Source organism: Zootermopsis nevadensis, unplaced genomic scaffold, assembly GCF_977971745.1.
Source record: "Zootermopsis nevadensis isolate Lab colony 2312 unplaced genomic scaffold, Znev_1.0 Znev_ptg000058l, whole genome shotgun sequence".
Classification (NCBI taxonomy): domain Eukaryota; kingdom Metazoa; phylum Arthropoda; class Insecta; order Blattodea; family Termopsidae; genus Zootermopsis; species Zootermopsis nevadensis.
In genome coordinates this window covers 862,510-880,804 of record NW_028259189.1, presented here as the reverse complement: position 1 = coordinate 880,804, position 18,295 = coordinate 862,510, and the positions used below count along the sequence as shown (strand labels likewise).

Here is an 18,295-nt window from a genome sequence, read left to right as displayed (position 1 = left end):
GCTCAGCTTCATGGAGTTCATGCGTCATAAATGAAAAGACACTCACTGTCCTGTCATGATTTTGAATGCTTGTAGAACATGCCTTTCTTCTTCTCCTTCTTCTTCTATGGCATGACAGCCCAAAGTCAATCCTTGGCCTCCTTAGAACTTGCCTTTACAGTATTGTTATTACATATCTCCATACTTAATATTTTTCATTCTTTGCTGCTATGATTACAAAGACATTTTGTTTTATATTATTCTTTATTTACTACACTCTGTATAACATAACATACTATAGATGAATGACAATCGTATGTAAAAATATGACCGTGGAATACCAGCAGTCTGTTTGAACTATAGCTCATGTCATGAGTATTGCCAACAAAATAAATGCATTATAACCATATGTGGATGAGTATATGAGAAGACTATCTAATTAAGACAGTGCATTTAATTAATACTTGTACATGAAATGAGTACTTCATAAGCCCACCATTTTCTGTTCCTTCAAAACAGTGTTGCACAACCTTTCAACACTTGCGGCACACTAAATACTGTGGAAGAGTCATGTCCACACACCAACCCCATTTTGTATATCATGGCAGGGGAGGTAGATGGTTTATGGCAATGACTGGCCGTGGCAACTTATTATAAATTGACCGCAACCAAAAAATGTTCTATTTGATGTTTACAATTATCCATATTTATTATTATGTCATTTATTTTAAATGTATTCATTATTTGAAATAAATTAAAATATAATAATTTACACCATTTGATCAAAAATTTATTAACTATGTCCGAACATTTAAAGTTAAAGATACTTATTCATATCTTTACATGTAGATTGCAGAAAAATACATAGAGTGGATATAAAAGTAAAGGGGAGGTACACGTTTTGCTGCAAAGTGGTTGTGTTGCTTTCCAATTCAATTTAGTAAATGTCTGTCCTCAGTCTACCCAATCATAATGAAGCAAATGAAAACTGAGACAGAGTAGAAAACAAGATTAACAGTTGTGTGTCTCATTATGGTTATAATTATAATTTGAGGTGAAAATCTTGTGGCACACCTGTGTGCTGCGGAACACTGGTTGCGCATCACTGCTTTAGAAGGTAGAGGTATACAATCACTGTTCCAAAAAATGATATAAGTACAGAATGTCAAAGACTACAGGACTTAAAATAATATCAATTTCTGGAGGATCAATGTACAATAATTACATTCCAAAATTATGTTCCATCTTACTTGCCCTTAGTGAATAATGTAACACAATTGGTCATGAAGATTTTTGTCTTCTGGGTTGTTGCGCCATGTAGTATGACCTCTGAAACGTTGGTTAACATCGACCAGACTACACAGCGCAACAACCCAGAAGACAGAAATCTTCATACTCACCGCTGTGAAAACCTCAAATCATACACTTGGTCATGTTCAGGGGTTTAGTCTTAAAGGTAATAGTGCCAGGGTGAGGTAGCATGCTATTCTGGGTTGACACAAATTATGCATTAGGAGAATTGTAATACGGGGGGGGGGGGGGGGGGGGGGAGAAGAGATAGAAAGTTTCACACACATATTTTCCCCTAATTTTATACCAGGTTATGCTGATTACATTATATTCTCAGAGGGGACCTCAGAACCAACTACATCCTTTGTCTAGGTTGCCTATATATGATGTCACTCAAAGAAGTACCAGGGTACCGTCCTGGATTGCCATGGCTTGATTACAGCTACGGTGTGACAAATAAAAAAAATACATTACAAACCATAACTTCATCTTCCTCATTTATGACATCTGAAGGGCTTCTGACAGGAAATGAAAATAGTGGCTCTATGGAAGCAATTTGTACAGTGATTCTTCAACCACTTAAGTTTTCTGCAATATCACTTACTAAGATGCTTTTCTCACTTTGAAATACATCTTTATTTAATTATGATATATTTTTTAAAACTGCTGGTATCTGAAATATACCAAAACCAATGATTATTAAAGTCAACTATGAAGGTATTTCTGATATTAAGTTGGACTTTATTAATATGTGAAAGTAAACTAAACTTACTAGCAAGATTCAATTGAATAAAAATTTTCTTGGATATTATCCATCGTCTAGTAAATATAAAACGTAAAACGACGTTTCGGAGATGGGACTCTATCTCCGTCTTCAGCTTCCTACACAGTTGGGCCAACTAGATAGAGCTAATCCCTATCTCTCGTCCGGAGATAGGGACTCTATCTCCGAAACGTCGTTTTACGTTTTATATTTACTAGATGATGGATAATATCCAAGAAATTTTTTTATTCAATTGCCTCTTCACCATCGTCAAGAAGTTTTAGATTTGTTACTAGCAAGATGTTTGACATCAGATTTGCAACACTTTCAGCAACAAGAAATTCATGATTGATTGTATGTTCTGATATCTGAAATATAATCGTGCAATACAAATCAAACAGTTCATTCATGATTGGAATAAATAATCAATGATGTGAGAATGGTCAACAGGTACTGGACATGTCAGCACAAAGAAATGGTTACTTTAAACTATATTACTTACAGCACTAAAAACCATGGAAATTGTACCTAAGATCTATGGACAATATAAAACACTGCGATATCTTGATTTATTACAAGGAAATGAAGTTAAATAATTTAATTTTAAGAGTTCTATGCTACATCAGTGACATCATATGAGAGGCAAATGTAGAACTCACTTTACAATAGAGACATTTTACTTACTACTTTAATGCTCGGACTCTATCCATTAGGTTTACAGAGAAGTCAAACTTACAGTAGTGGAAATCATTAATTTAACTTTAAATTCATCAAATTGTCATCAATAATATTAAAACCTTGCATACCACGCAGTGTTGAACATTTATCTAAAATATATAAAATCGTGCATACCAACAAAACTGCTTACACTTTGAAAAACATTTAGTGCCAAACGCGTTTCGACCTTTAGAGATCATCGTCATTGGCAAAAACATTAACTCATTATAACAGACCATCGTCTTATGAACTGTATTATTTTAATAGACAGACTAATGAATTAATTTGTTTGTCACTGATGATGACCTCTTGAGGTCAAAATGCATTTGGTACTAAGTGTTTTTCAAAGTGTAAACAGTTTTGTTTGTATGCATGATTTTATATATTTTAGATAAATTGACCAAATTGTGTTGATTGGAAGACATCTTCAGCGTGAACTTACTAACACCAAACTTCCCCAATTAAATAAATCGTCAGTTGAGTTTGTGTGCATGGCAGCTACAAATGAGCTGATCAGAGCTAAAATGATACAAGTCAACAACGGTATAAAATGAGTGTTTTAGGTGTTTATTCTCAATTTACTGCAAACAACAAAAATACATTTTTACTACAACTAATAACATTTCCTAACAAGAAAATGAAATTACCTTACACTTTTCATTTGATTAAAAAAATGAATTATACAACATGAAAAGAATCTGACTTGTACCACTTTAGCACCTAGGAACTGAAATAATTCCTATACTATAATATAAATTCCAGTGTCTTATTTGTGGAAGTTTTCTGTAGAAAAATGTATCTTTTATAACAAACAATGGTACTAAAAGATTTAAAATAAACTCAAAGACAACAATATACATTTTCCATAGTGTCTAGTATAACCTATGTTATTACTGACCACCTACAGAGACATTCTGGGTTCACAGGCCATCATCAATCTACCACTTGCAACATACACCTCATGATCTTTTATCTTCTTAAAAACTGTCTTGTTTTTCAAGTGGCAGGATTAACTCGTTTTGATTCCAGTCTGATTTATCCACAGGTCTTCATGTTTTTCTCCCACTTTCTAGCCAACAGTGTAAAATTTTCCTTGGCAGCCAATCATCTAAAATATGCTTTATATATTGTAACCATTACTTTCTGTATGTTTAATTTCACGTTAATATTATAAATACCCAATTTTTACCTAAATAGTTTATCGTCTGTGGATATCAGACGTCCGATACATCAAAATACAACCTGATAATGAACATCAAAATGCATACTCCAAATCAAGATGAAGACTGAAAATTAAAAACTCAATAAACGCAATGCACAAAAATGTACAATAGTTTTTAAAAATGTATGAATTGATAAGCCTGAAGATGATGTGGTAAACATCGAAACATGTCGTCAGAATCAAAAGCGCTGTGATAGATGTAATATTATACGACACAGAAAAGCGCCATAAAATATAACATAATGCAATTTATATTGTAAATGTTATAAAAAATTTTAAACAACATTATTTTAAAACAAGTTTTGTGTATAGACTGGAAAAATAAATATATGTATTTCTTATCTTACTTGTTGTCACTCCTAATGCTGATCTCAGAACTCTCATTTGTGTTGCCTCTACAAAGCCCATGCTGTCATCCATAATTTGCTACCATTCTCACTTCCTGGTATATTTTTCCATTAAAAGTACATTTCATAATTTTTAAAAGAAAATGATTACACAAATAAGGTGTGCAATAAAGTACGTGACATATGGAAAATAGATTACAGATGTACACCAGAGTCCTGATTATTGAACCTAAACAGGAGCGAAGGATGGTCAGATACTAAAATGTCAGATAATACAGAAAACTAATGAATATAATGGGTAATATCAACTCAATTTATAACAATCTACAATATTATTAAATTATGACAAAAATACAATATGACATCAAACAAAAAAATGTCAAAAAGACATTTTTTTTTGAAAAATTAGTAATGAGTATTTGCTTTTGAGCCCCTCCCCCCTCCCAGTAAGGTCATGCCAGCATGTCTGTAACAACCGAGTACATAAAACGCAAAAGATGCACGGCGGGGGAGTGATTCATTCCACTCCAGGCGCAGTAAACTGTTGACAAAATGGAACATTCTGACACGGCACATTGGATAAAGTAGAATGTTGGATAACTGGGAATCTACTATAAAATGATAATGGCCTTTGAGGCCAAAATTCATCTTTGAATAGAAGGAAAATATTGTGATAAGTGTAAGTTATCAGTGGCAGTGATGGTTAAAATATTCTGTCAACATTAACCTCAATGCTACAAAGCAACTACATTTTATGTACCTTGTATAGGTCAAATGAGAAATTACTACACACAGGAGAATGTTTGGAGGAAGAGAGAGAGAATCAAGATGATGGAGGGGAAAACCAGTGAGAAGTCATATAATTGTACTCCACAAATCAAAGATAAGCTGGGCGAGACATGTAGCATACATGGGAATACAAGAAATGCAAAACCTGAAGATAGGGAACCACATTAAAGACCTAGGCTTATATTGAAATGGGAGTTAAATTAATTATTTTTAGTTTACTTAAAGACCCTTTCAGTTTCTCAGATATACCCTGTTCCCCAAAAAGATGTATACACATTATCATATGGAATATTAACCTCATTATCCATCTCTGTGTGTTGTGTTTATGAGGGGAACCTAGTGTGGCCTACACTTAAAAGATGGCACTGTAATATCTTTATCTTGACAACTTTTTCCGACTGATTGATAGAGCACAGAGGGTCTGTCAACTGCCCCCACCCAATGATTTGACAAATACTTGAAGGATGCAACATACAGCACAAAGCCAGCAGCAGCTTTGGTGGCCATTTGTCCACTCGTCAGTTGCTCACTACTTTCAACTGTGCCAAGAAGTTAACAGTGGTCATTCTGAACAGCTACACTATATTCACTAATTCACTAAGCATCAATGCTGAAGTATGAAATGGTTTAGTTTATTAAAATGTCTTTATTTCAATCACTGAGTGCATGCATACATCTTTTTGGGACATTCCGTAAAGTGACAAGTGACAGAATGATTAATAAATAATAAACTAAAAAGGGTGTGGGATAAAGCAGCAACGACCTACTTCACGGTACCATCCCAGAATTTGATTGGAGGAGCTGAGAAAAACCATGAAAACCGCAGTCAGTTTAGCCAGTCTCTGTGCCAAGACTTCAACCAGAAACTTACAAAATACGAGGCGCGTCCCAAAAGTAAGTTTCCCACTCGTCCCACAGCTAGCAAACCTTATATTGCGCGAAGCGACTGTGCGTACGTGATAGAGCAATGACGTAGCATGGCGCATGCACTAACGGCACCTCCCGCGTTCTCACAGTAGCATCGTTGCAGCTGTTGAAGATGGAGGTTCTTATTCCAGCTCCCGCCGACTGTGAAGTGCGGTCAGTGATAACGCTAGGCCGCACACGGCTCGACGGACAGCAAGTCTCCTGCAGGAGTTCAGCTGGGAGGTGTTTAATCATTCACCCTACAGCCCGGACCTCGCTCCCAGTGATTTCCATCTTTTCCTACACCTCAAGAAATTCCTGTCCGGTCAGCGTCAGCGTTTTGAGAATGACAGAGAGGCGGAGATGGTTGTCACACAGTGGTTCCAATCCCAGGCGGCAGACTTCTACGACACAGGTATTCAAAAGTTGGTCCCACGGTATGACAAATGTCTCAATTCCGGTGGCGAATATGTTGAAAAATAGCTGGACACTTGCTGTATCTGTTGCAATAAATATTTCCATGAAATTGTGTTTTGTTTCTGTAAACGGCCCCAGGGAAACTTACTTTGTAGACCAGCCTCGTATGAAGCAGGAGTTCTAACCACTTAAGTATAACATTCAGCAATGGATGTTAAGAAAAGGTGTAAAATGCGGACAAATGGGTCTGAATAAAAAATATAATTGTGGTTCTTGTGGAAATGGGAATAACACCTTCAGGCACCATGTTCCATAAAAGGCAAAGAATATGGTGATCAGGTGGGTGACTAGTGGCTTTTTCTTAATCAGAGGGATGCTATTCAAAATTCAGAGGACCTTGGAAGCTTGTAGACATAAACACGCTTTAATGAAAATCTGTGAAAATTAATAGCACATCTTATAAAATGTAAAATATTTGTAAAGCAGATTAAGGGAACTGAATTTATGTTTCTTATTTTAATATCTGTGTTGATTTATTTTCATAATTTTGACATAAATTAACTATGTTTATACAGGCAGCTGGAAGTGGAATGGAAATACTTCATAAATTTAAAAATATTCTTAAATTGAAGTTGTTTTTGTAACTACTACCATGACAACAACTTTGAATTTCACAACACACTTTTGGATATGATAAGAAAGTTTACTTTTTGATATACGAGTATGTATATCTCTGAACTGTCACAATTATTACAAAGCTGCAAATTTATATATGTATATAAGAAAGAAAAACATATATATTGGCAGTGTAAATGGATTTTTGGAGACGATAAACAACAATATCAAGGGAAGATAAAATCCCAAGTATGCAAGTGGAGAAAAAATGTACTTAACAAAATTCTATTTCTGATGATATAAAAATAAAACAACACGTTTAATAAAGAACGGCAGACAACAGACAGTCCACACAAGTGCTGGAGCTGATGCCCCCAGAAAGGAGAAAGACCAGTGGAAGATGGAAAGAGTTCACGATGCAAAGGCAGAAACAGAAGGACAGCGATTGCATATCGGAAGGCATCGGTGACGTCATGAAGTCGATATATATATACATCACAACGCCGATAGGGAATTCAACATTCCTGCTGAGAATCCTATTATCAATTATGTTTAAACTATTTCTACAAGAGAATATCTGACTGTGGCCACCAGCTGTTTATATTAATGGCAATTTGATATCCACCCATAGAAAATATAATGCCAATATTATCAGCTGAAACAAATGCAGCTTTTCCAAATACTGTTAACAAATATATTTACCTCCATATATTGCGTTCAAAATAAATAAAATAATACGTAAGTCTTGCAGCCACCATCTTATTTGTGGACGGAGTTGGAAATTACCCGAAAACCACTATTCGTCAATTTGTAAAAATGCAGGATAAAATAACAATGTCTTGAAGAGAAAGCATGCAACAACTGCTTTGCTTTTCGGACTATCCAACAAACTGTAATTAATAATCACAATCTGATGCCGTACTGCACAGTCATGCTTAAGGTTATTCTACTTCATGCACTTCGTTCATCGCCCGGCCATTTGTTTTATATCAACAGATCTCTTGTCACGAAGGACTAATGTAGTCTATAGTATCATCTGAGTGATGAGACGGAGGTCAGAAGTTGGACTAGAACTGCCCATACCAGATCATGCTCTTCCCCAGGCTCTGGAACCCGAGGAGAGCATCATGAATACTAGGACGGAACGTCGGGAAGTTCAACGTTCATTGCCTCTGCACAGCCATGATAACGGTTGTCAATGGCAACCAAGTTGAAAAGAAACCCTTGTAACGCACAGTTACAGTTTACATACACTGATTAATTTACGTCACAATTCAGATTTTACTGGGAGCGTCTGAAAACCAATTTCACTGAATGTTTCAGGAACTGTAACATGTGCTCAGTCGTGCTATGGACAGTTATCATAGAAAGACGCTGATGACCTTGAAGCGATGTCCATATATTCCCGATTTCCTGGACCGCAGAGTTTGCTCATTACATCTGCTGTTGCCCTCTTCCTGAAAAGCAGTGAAAATTACAGTTCTTAAATGTTTCAACATCAACAAATTTATATTTGGCTAGTCTTGGGAAGCTTATTTATATAAATAAAGCAATGAAAATAAAATAACATTTAAGTTGTCTCACAGAAAGTGACTTACAGTAGTACTGTTGTACCGTCAGCCTTATTCCTAGCCACCGAGTTCAAATTGTTCTTTCAATGTTTCTCTACATTTCTATTCTTTGAATAAATGCCGTATAAACCTTGGGAATGTAATGTCCCGTCAAATTTAATACTGAATTTTCAAAACTACCACATATGCTTTAATAAATTTTGGTTCTGTGGGGTCTACACTAAAAATTCTTAAGCAAATTTAATTTTGTAAGATTTGAGGTTTTCACAGCGGTGAGTATGAAGATTTTGTATTAGTCAATTATAATTTGTGCATGACAGGACATTCAAACTGAACTTCATAAAACCTGTAAAAAAGAAATGCCTCATTGTATAACAGATTAGCACGTGGCATAAAATACAGAAATCATTTCTAACCAATATGTAGTGTCAATAACTTTGAACAGTAGATATATATGAAACATCAGACTGTAATGCCTTTGGCATAAATTCTTTTCTGTTTCTAGAAAAGATACATAGTTATGATCTGAAATTAATATAATGATAGCAAAGGGATATGGAGGAAAACAGACAGTAGTTGATGGTAGTTACTGAAGTAAGTTTACTGTAAAATAGTGCAAAAAATTTAATTAAAGAACTATACTACTCAATGTGTCAATAATACACTGTGACAGGATACACCAATTTAAAGGCATTAATTATATCCTCAGTCTGAGGATGGAGACAATAGATTTCTCCAAACGAATGGTATCGGAAGCACACACAACATTACAACCCAGAAGATGAAGACTGACGTCTTCATTGTCATGAGAAACTCAAATATCACAAGAGAAGCAAATGTTCAAGTATAGGAGTTGCAGTACAACATTACTTGTGCAATTATTATAAACACTGATGGCATACAGCATAAAGGACTGAAGACAGAGGCAGTATGTTCCTCCAAAATACTGGTATTTACCTACAACCCCGCAGACCAATATTAATACTTTCTTCTGACTGTCAGTGTTACAGAGTTAATGGAACATGCCAAGATAATTAAATAAATGTTTGTACGTTAACACCATAAAACAATATATTAATTAATTACCATACTGATTGGAGTAGGGGCTATCCCCCCCAGAGCCTGCATGGCATAGACTGGTTAGATGGATTGTAGGTAGTTTATAGAATAGCTTTTGTCACTCTTATTATGATTAATAATTTAGTAATTTCATATAATTGTTATTATCAGGCCTGCATTGTCTGACTGGCAACAAACATGTTTATAAAGGCACTAAGAATGGTTTAAAAACAGCGCCAAATGTAATCATATAATAGATCTGTCTCTTTGAAATTCAGCGAGAAATGATGATACATTTACAAATTATGCCGATTCTATAAACATATTTAATTGTTATTCATAGGTTTACTTTTCTTTCAGACCATTACATTTCAATGAACTTATGCTGTAGTGGAATCTGTAAGAAGCCGCATGCAGTTTGCACCTACAGTTTGGACACCCTTTCTGTAACAAACTAAATATTCTAGTTATATGATATAGTTGAATTAATATAAAAGAACTTTAAACTTTTGAATAAGTGAAAATCAATCAACCAGACTGGGAATTAAACCACACTTTATCACTGGTCTGACTGTACATCTCCTTTACTGGCATCAGTCACTCATTTAATTATATTACATCTCTTCTCATCAAAAGATGCTGATGTCCGCTAGCTGATTAGAAGCATCCCTTTTTAAGCAAGCAATGATCAGTTGCTACCCCCAGATAAAAATAAATGTTTAAATAGTTTGAAGCAATGTAATATTTGAGGTTTTCACAGCGGTGAGTCTGAAGATGACGTGTCTTCTGGGTTGTTGCGTCGTGTAGTCTGGTAAAAGTTTACCGACGTTTCAGAGGTCCTTGCTGCCTCCATCATCACGGTGCAACGACCCAGAAGACAGACATCTTCAATATGAAGCAAACTGTGGCAGCAGGAGGCCATTCTGAAAAAAAATTATAATTTCAATGGCTTTAATCATATTCCACATATTTAAAAAAGTAAATATTTTACCTTTCTCCCGATATAACTTTTTAGAAACAATTACACTACGTGTTAAAACTGTCAAAACCCTATTTCCTGTTCCTGAGAGCCTAAAGGCAGCTAAACTAACTCACCCTCTTGTTGTCACATCCATTTCTGTGACCTGAATATTAGAAACATAGAGATGATCGTTGCACCAGAAGAAGCAGAGCGAGCGAGGCTGCAGAACGTCCATGTCGTACTCCCAGTAGAACTCTACCTTGTGGACCTTCCCTAAGTCAGTAGGATGTGTCACCACAAAGCTGCGAGACTGTCCATGCTGTAGTTTAACATAACCACTGGACGAAAGGATTCAACGGTATAAGTTTTAGCGCACAATCCAGAACTTTACTTCTTTGTGTAGAAAGTTAAATGCATGGCCATAATTATGCCTGACCACTTTCATATGAACAGTTTATATGATGTAAGATGGTAAGAAGCTCCACACTTACATTCGGGCACCGAGTGTACATCACTATTAGTTCTACGAATAAGTTAGGAAACATATTCGTGGTGTAACAATTTAGGTATACTCACCAGAATTTGAAATTTGACTCATAATGCATGTGAGCCTTCATGTACAGTGCCAGTGGTCCAATTTAAATTGAAATTGGGGAAAGTGTGACAAATGTTAATAAATGCCCCAATTTCAGATATGTTTAGCATTTTTGATTTATTACGTAAGGATAAAACTGACAGGAACACAGAGACATGGTAAAACAAAAAGGCTCATAATTTAAACTTTTAGATGAAAATGCGCCTAAATGAAGATTAGTGAAAAAAAATGCAACAATAATATCAAATTCATAAATAAAAATGTCTATGTTAAAATTATTCACAGTACGTTTATACGCAGAGAAGTACCTTCTATACATAGTTGATACACATACACACACATGAAAGACGAGACTTTTAAAACCCCATATCCCACAGTTATGCTACGCTGCATGTTGTAGTTTGCACTGCTCGGGGCTTCAAAGCATTATTCGCACCGAAAGGTCCCATTGCCTGTCTCTCTTGTCTTTCCAGCACACTGCTGTGATGTTGTCATGATCTCAACTTACAGTACCCTTTTTTATTCTCAGGGCCCTTGAACCAAAAATTTTGGGGCAGTTCTTCTGTTATGCCAAACAGTGTCGTAACAGGCACTTTTCCTGTTGTAGAGGTCACTGATGGTAGTTCACCTCAAAGTATCATGAACAATTTAGGTACATTCAGTTGTCAGCTTCCACAGGCAATCCTACTCCTGCGTTTCTCTGTAGTTGGTGTAGGGAGACAACAGCATAATATCGAAATATGAACAGATATGTTTTTTAATAATTGCTTTTGACAAGAAAGATATTTAGTACTGTTTGTGGTGCACCAGCACACCTTCTGGTGTCTCCTACGTAGAATAGGTTGCATGGAAAACTTTCTTTTCTTTGCTTGTGATACCCTGCAGTGGGAGGCCACAAATTTCTTGCAGGATGTAATCCTGATGGCAATACATGTTTGATTCTTGTAATAATAACTTGATCATAAATTACACAAAGAAGAGTTGAGGAGGCTGCAATGGAATAAGAATAATCCTTGATATTAGGTAATGCATTATGAGCCAACCCAACACTGGGTCTTGTAAATCCTTGTATCTGTCCGATACTATCTCTGCTCTCCGTGTACCATCATCTGCAAGTTATTTCGATAAAATCTCTGTAAAAAAATAAGCTATGTCCCAAGCTTCTCTCCTGAATCTTGGTTTAGATACAGTCATCGTACCATATTTTGTTCACTTAAATGGAGACCATTCAAGGGGCGTGATATTTATTAACTGAAAATAAATCACGTTGAAGCCATGTTACATGATGTGATGTGTGCCATGTCTTAAAGTCTATGGTGGGCCAACTAGGGATACCAGTGTAAGGTCTTTAAAGGTTAAAGTTGGTTAACAAGCATTTTGTTTTCATAGAACTTCTCTTTATATCTGCGATATGTTGATATCATAACCGGGAAATTGTATTTTTCAGTTTTGGAGTCACTTATTGTTTCTTCGTTCATGGCCTGACAACCATATTTGAATGTGTATTGGAAAGTAAATCATGCATACAAACAAAACTGTTTACACTTTGAGGGACACTGATGCCAAAAGCGTTTCGACCTCAAGAGGCCATCGTCAGTGGCAAAACAAATTAATTCATATAATAAAAATCAAAAAGATTATGGTTTTCTACAGATTTGTATTATATGAATTAATTTGTTTTGCCACTGATGATGACCTCTTGAGGTCGAAACGTGTTTGGCATTAGTGTCCTTCAAAGTGTAAACAGTTTTGTTTGTATGCATGTTTTATACATATCTGAATGACTGTATGGCTAAGGCTATTAAAATATTACTGATAATTCATAAGAGTGGGGGAGTTATTTCTTAATACTTGACAATACTAACATTCACTCCTCACACTTCTGATGTGGAAGCAATGGAATCTGAAAGTTTGAAGACATACAGAGGGGTTAGACAGGAAAGTTTTTTCTGTCTTATGGCAATGGATGACATAATGAGAACACTAAAAAAAGGACAAGAAAATTTATAGTGGAAAGTGAAGGAATAGGTAGATTACAAAGTCGTATGGTAGCAAAACAGAAGCAGTTTAGGGAAGACATTCCAAAAGGTTGTCATAATATGTAAATATTTTGGAGATTACAAGTCACTTTAAATGAAAGACTTGAGGTTCTCACAGCGGTGAGTATGAAGATATCCGTCTTCTGGGTTATTGCGCTGTGTAGTCTGGTCGATGTTAACCAACGTTTCAGAGGTCATACTGCCTCCGTCATCAGGGCGATGACGGAGGCAGTATGACCTCTGAAACATTGGTTAACATCGACCAGACTACACAGCGCAATAACCCAGAAGACGGATATCTTCACTTTAAATGAATGTGTGGTTATGAAAATCTGCTGTAAGACAGCAGGCATGGGAAAGATAAAATGTAATGTGATATAATCATGAAATAAGATTGGAGAACTTTAAGCACGACACTTAGAAAGTAGAATAGTACAAATGGAAGAAAGAAGGAAGAAAGTATAAAGAGAGGAAAATGTTACCAATTGATGAGCTACGTGCTCTGGAAATGGAAAATGTCTAAGGGGAAAATATGCCTACTTAAATGTTGCCACATGTTAATGTCTGAAGCAGAAACTTGGATGTGGACAAAGGCAGATTGATGGCAGCAGAGAAGAGATTTTTTAAGAGGTTCGAGTGAAAGACCAAAACAGAGTAAGAAATAAAAACATTAACACACTGGAAGATAGACTGAAAAATAACTGAATGAGATGGAATGGACATGTTTTAATAATGAATAAGAGGAGAAGTACAAAGAAGATTTTGAACATGAAAGTAAAGGGAAAACGCCCACGAGGGAGACCATGGTCAAGATGGGAACAAAAGGTTAAGAAAGATGTCACACAGATGGAATGAATACCATGGGAAGGAAATGAGGACCTATGGGTAGACACAGGTAGATGGAAGCTTGATTCTCAGATGACCCACTTAATGTTTAAATGCTCACCATGTCTTTTAAGACACAGCACTAACATCCTTACTTGGACCACCGTAGGTTTTAAGACATGGATTTGTGATCATCAGATTGATTCTGATCTATGAAGAGATGTCAGTGTACTCTAGAAGGATGACCGCATAACCTTCATAAATTTTCTTGTCAAAAGGGCCACTTTTCTTTCTTTTATAATTATTTTTACACAGCCTCCCTTATCAACTAGCAGGTAGGAATTTTAAGGGGAATTACCGTCTCATTTTCCGCTATACTCCGAAACTTGCAAATGAACGTTAAGCACAGGGCTGTGAAGTGTTTCCTGATTTATTTATAGGTTGAGTATAACATTATTTTCAGAGTGTAGTTCCAAAGACACATATGTGTGCTTCATTTAGGGATTCTATGCGATTAAATACTTTCATTAGTAATTTTCTTTTGCAATTCCAAGATTCGCTGAAGCAACAAATTCCGAAGGTTTCATGTCATTTACTGGGAGTCGGGATAGCTCAGTCAGTATAGTGACTAGCTACGGGCTGGATGACTGGGGTTCGATCCCCGATGGGAGTAGAGGACTTTTCCTCTAGCCTCTGCATCCAGGCCTGCTCTGGGGCCCACACAGCCTCCTATCCAATGGGTACTGAGATTCTTTCCCAGGGGTAAAGTGCGGCCGGGTCGTGATGCTGACAATTCACCCTCATCTACTGCCAAGGTCAAGAAAAAGTAGGAGCTATACCTCCATTCCCCCCAAATGACCTACATGGTGTGTAGTGGGATGGCTTTACTTTTTTCGTCATTTACTCTCACACTCATATCTGCATGATCCGATTTGGTGTTCACTTCACTGTACATTTATCATTGGTGTGTGGGCCGATGTCCATTATGTACTTGCATTATTTTTCTCATTTACACAACAAAATTTATTATCAATAAATAAATAGCAGGTCCCTTGAAATGTCTCCACTGAGTGAAGAAAATATGGTATGAGGACTGTATCTAGAACAAGAGAGAAGCTTGTAGATGAGGAGCCAACTGTCTGGAATACACGTTCTTTCTTATTCAAAAGAGAAATGACGAGAACAGCAGTGGGTAGCAGCAGCAGGAGTATCGGGCAGGTACAAGGATTTGTAAGACCCAGGGTTGCGTTGACTCGTAATGCAACACCTGACATCAAGAATTATTCTTATTTTAACTGGATACTCAAAATATTCCTAGCACAGTTTTTGGTCACATTATTATTGGTGGAATCAAATCTGTACTCCTGTCAGTGTTATTATATCCCACAAGCAACTCTTTACTTGTGATACCCTGCCACCACAGAGTATCACAAGCAAAGAAAAGGAAGTTTTCCATGCAACCTATTCTACATAGGAGACACCAGAAGATGTGCTGGTGCACCACAAACAGTACTAAATATCTTTCTTGTCTAAAGCAATTATTAAAAAACATATCTGTTCATATTTCGATATTATGCTGTTGTCTCCCTACACCAACTACAGAGAAACGTAGGAGTAGGATCGCCTGTGGAAGCTGACAACTGAATGTACCTAAATTGTTCATGATACTTTGAGGTGAACTACCATCAGTGACCTCTACAACAGGAAAAGTGCCTGTTACGACACTGTTTGGCATAACAGAAGAACTGCCCCAAAATTTTTGGTTCAAGGGCCCTGAGAAGAAAAAAGGGTACTGTAAGTTGAGATCATGACAACATCACAGCAGTGTGCTGGAAAGACAAGAGAGGCAGGCAATGGGACCTTTCGGTTCGAATAATGCTTTGAAGCCCCGAGCAGTGCAAACTACAACACACATGAGCTATGTTGATACACGTGACAGGATGGGCAAGAGGTCTGGCATAAGTCACAGAGCTTCGAGTGGGAGGGGGGAAAAAGAAACTTTGTGCATTTCAACTTGCTGGAAACTGTACCAAAAAAAACTGACCCTCAAATTTTAGGCTGTCATAAGGCGGAGAAAAGTTGGTTGAAGCTATCTTTGTGTGTGGACAGCAACAAAAAATATTCTACATTTGCATGTCTGACGCAAAAGAAACATTTACATGATAAATTCACATTTAAGGTAAATATATTAATAATACATTTTTCAAAACATGGAACTAATGATGGCAGAAAATGTAAATGTGTGAGACATTCCTTCCAATTAAAAGTAATCTTCCGGAGTTGACAGTCTGACGAATGGTTCCAAGTGGTTAAGTAAGATCTTCTGAACAATATGTAATTTATTTCATTGTTGCATGTGGATTTTTAATAAAGATACATTGTTATATATATATATATACATACACACACACATACACATGCACAGCACAGTGTAACTGGGATTTAATTCAGGCCAGCTTGGAATATACGGATTTAAAAGCCTGGTACTTTAAAGGTTAAAGTATAAAAATATTTAGGAAAAAGAACATAAATAAAGTATGTTTCAAGTATCCATAATTTCCCATCTGTACCAAATTTTGCCAACAGTGGTAAATGGATTTACATATTTGCAGTTTTTATTCGAGTGTGGCCAGAAAAGATCAATGTCTTCAATACCAACCAATCCACATTTGCTGTGCGAAAGGCTGTAATGAAATATGAAATCACTTTTATACCTCTCAGATCACCATTGCAATGTTTATTTTATGTCTAATTTATTTTTAAATGTATTATGTATATTCTGAACTTAGACTTCAATAAGTGTTAATAACAGCTATGGTTCCCTTACTCCCAACTTCCCATAAGACCCCCTCCTGCAAATCAGAGTTCTGCACCTGCAGTGTTGTTTAGAAATGTAACCCCTCTGCAGATGGTGAGAAATTAATGTACTTGTATACTGTCAAAGATGAAATGTTGTTTCTACTACACAGCAAAGTATAGTTTCATTCACTATGCATCATCTTTCCATTTAAATGAATGGCAGACTATAAAATCTACAAACTTCACTGATATCAGATATTAATGAGATAGTATAGTTGCGTCATATTGTGATATTAATTAAAATAATTATTATATTTGTTTACCGTCAAATCACAATAAAATAGTAAGATAAGATAATTAAAATGATTAAAATATCATCTTATGTTCCATATCGAGCATTCGATTTACATCGGAACATTCACAACATGTTTCGGTTTATCAAACCGTCATCAGGTGTAAATTATAAACTTTTAAACTCAAATTACAATTATTTATAGTTTTACAATTTTATACTTTTATCATCTTTCTCAGTATATTTTTTGGAAGTTGTGTTTAGATATTATTAATATAACATTATTGCTGAGGTGGTGTTTTGATGTTTTACCTGTCATATATGAAATAGCAATCGGTTCAGATGTGTTCAGAGGAGAGATCCAGAAGTGTTACCATCTCAGAACGAGGTTCGTTATTGACTGTGTCAATAACGAACCTCGTTCTGAGATGGTAACACAGTCAATAACGAACCTCGTTCTGAGATGGTAACACTTCTGGATCTCTCCTCTGAACACATCTGAACCGATTGCTATTTCATATATGACAGGTAAAACATCAAAACACCACCTCAACAATAATGTTATTTTAATAATATCTAAACACAACTTCCAAAAAATATACTGAGAAAGATGATAAAAGTATAAAATTGTAAAAAACTATAAATAATTGTAATTTCAGTTTAAAAGTTTATAATTTACACCTGATGACGGTTTGATAAACCGAAACATGTTGTGAATGTTCCGATGTAAATCAAATGCTCGATATGGAACATAAGACGATATTTTAATCATTTTAATTATCTTATCTTACTATTTTATTGTGATTTGACGGTAAACAAATATAATAATTATCAGATATTAAGTTTTAACACTTTAGGCAGAGACGCATACATTTAAATTTAATCACCAAACCGTGCGCTTCGAGGTCAGAGAATGATCATCCCCTCCAAAACATGGATCTGAGTCTGCGGTACAGTGTTGCTTGCTTTGCTATGCTGCAAATTCTGAGCTGTCTTCACTCCTTGGTGTGTGTTGTAATGTTTCATAATTTTACTTTGACTATGAAGCATGCAATTTGGTGACGGCTGCTAAGATTAGCGATAATCTATGTCGCTATTATTCCTTACTG

The 18,295-nt window shown here is 35.9% G+C and overlaps 1 protein-coding gene across 3 annotated transcripts in view; it reads right to left on the bottom strand.

Annotated features, from left to right (window-relative positions):
• Positions 1-224: 224 nt before the first annotated feature.
• LOC147871358 (pancreatic triacylglycerol lipase-like) overlaps positions 225-18,295 on the bottom strand; it is a 125,126-nt gene continuing 107,055 nt past the window's right edge. For 2 of the 3 annotated variants that reach the window (XM_087339964.1, XM_087339965.1), the window contains 2 exons: positions 10,771-10,974; positions 225-8,502 (listed from right to left, as the gene is read on the bottom strand). In XM_087339964.1, the coding sequence (XP_087196090.1) occupies positions 8,394-8,502; positions 10,771-10,974 (313 nt within the window). In that variant the 3' untranslated portion in view covers positions 225-8,393. Of the gene's footprint in view, positions 8,503-10,770; positions 10,975-16,249; positions 16,780-18,295 lie in introns of those variants that run through there. The other variant, XM_087339966.1, reaches the window with a different exon arrangement.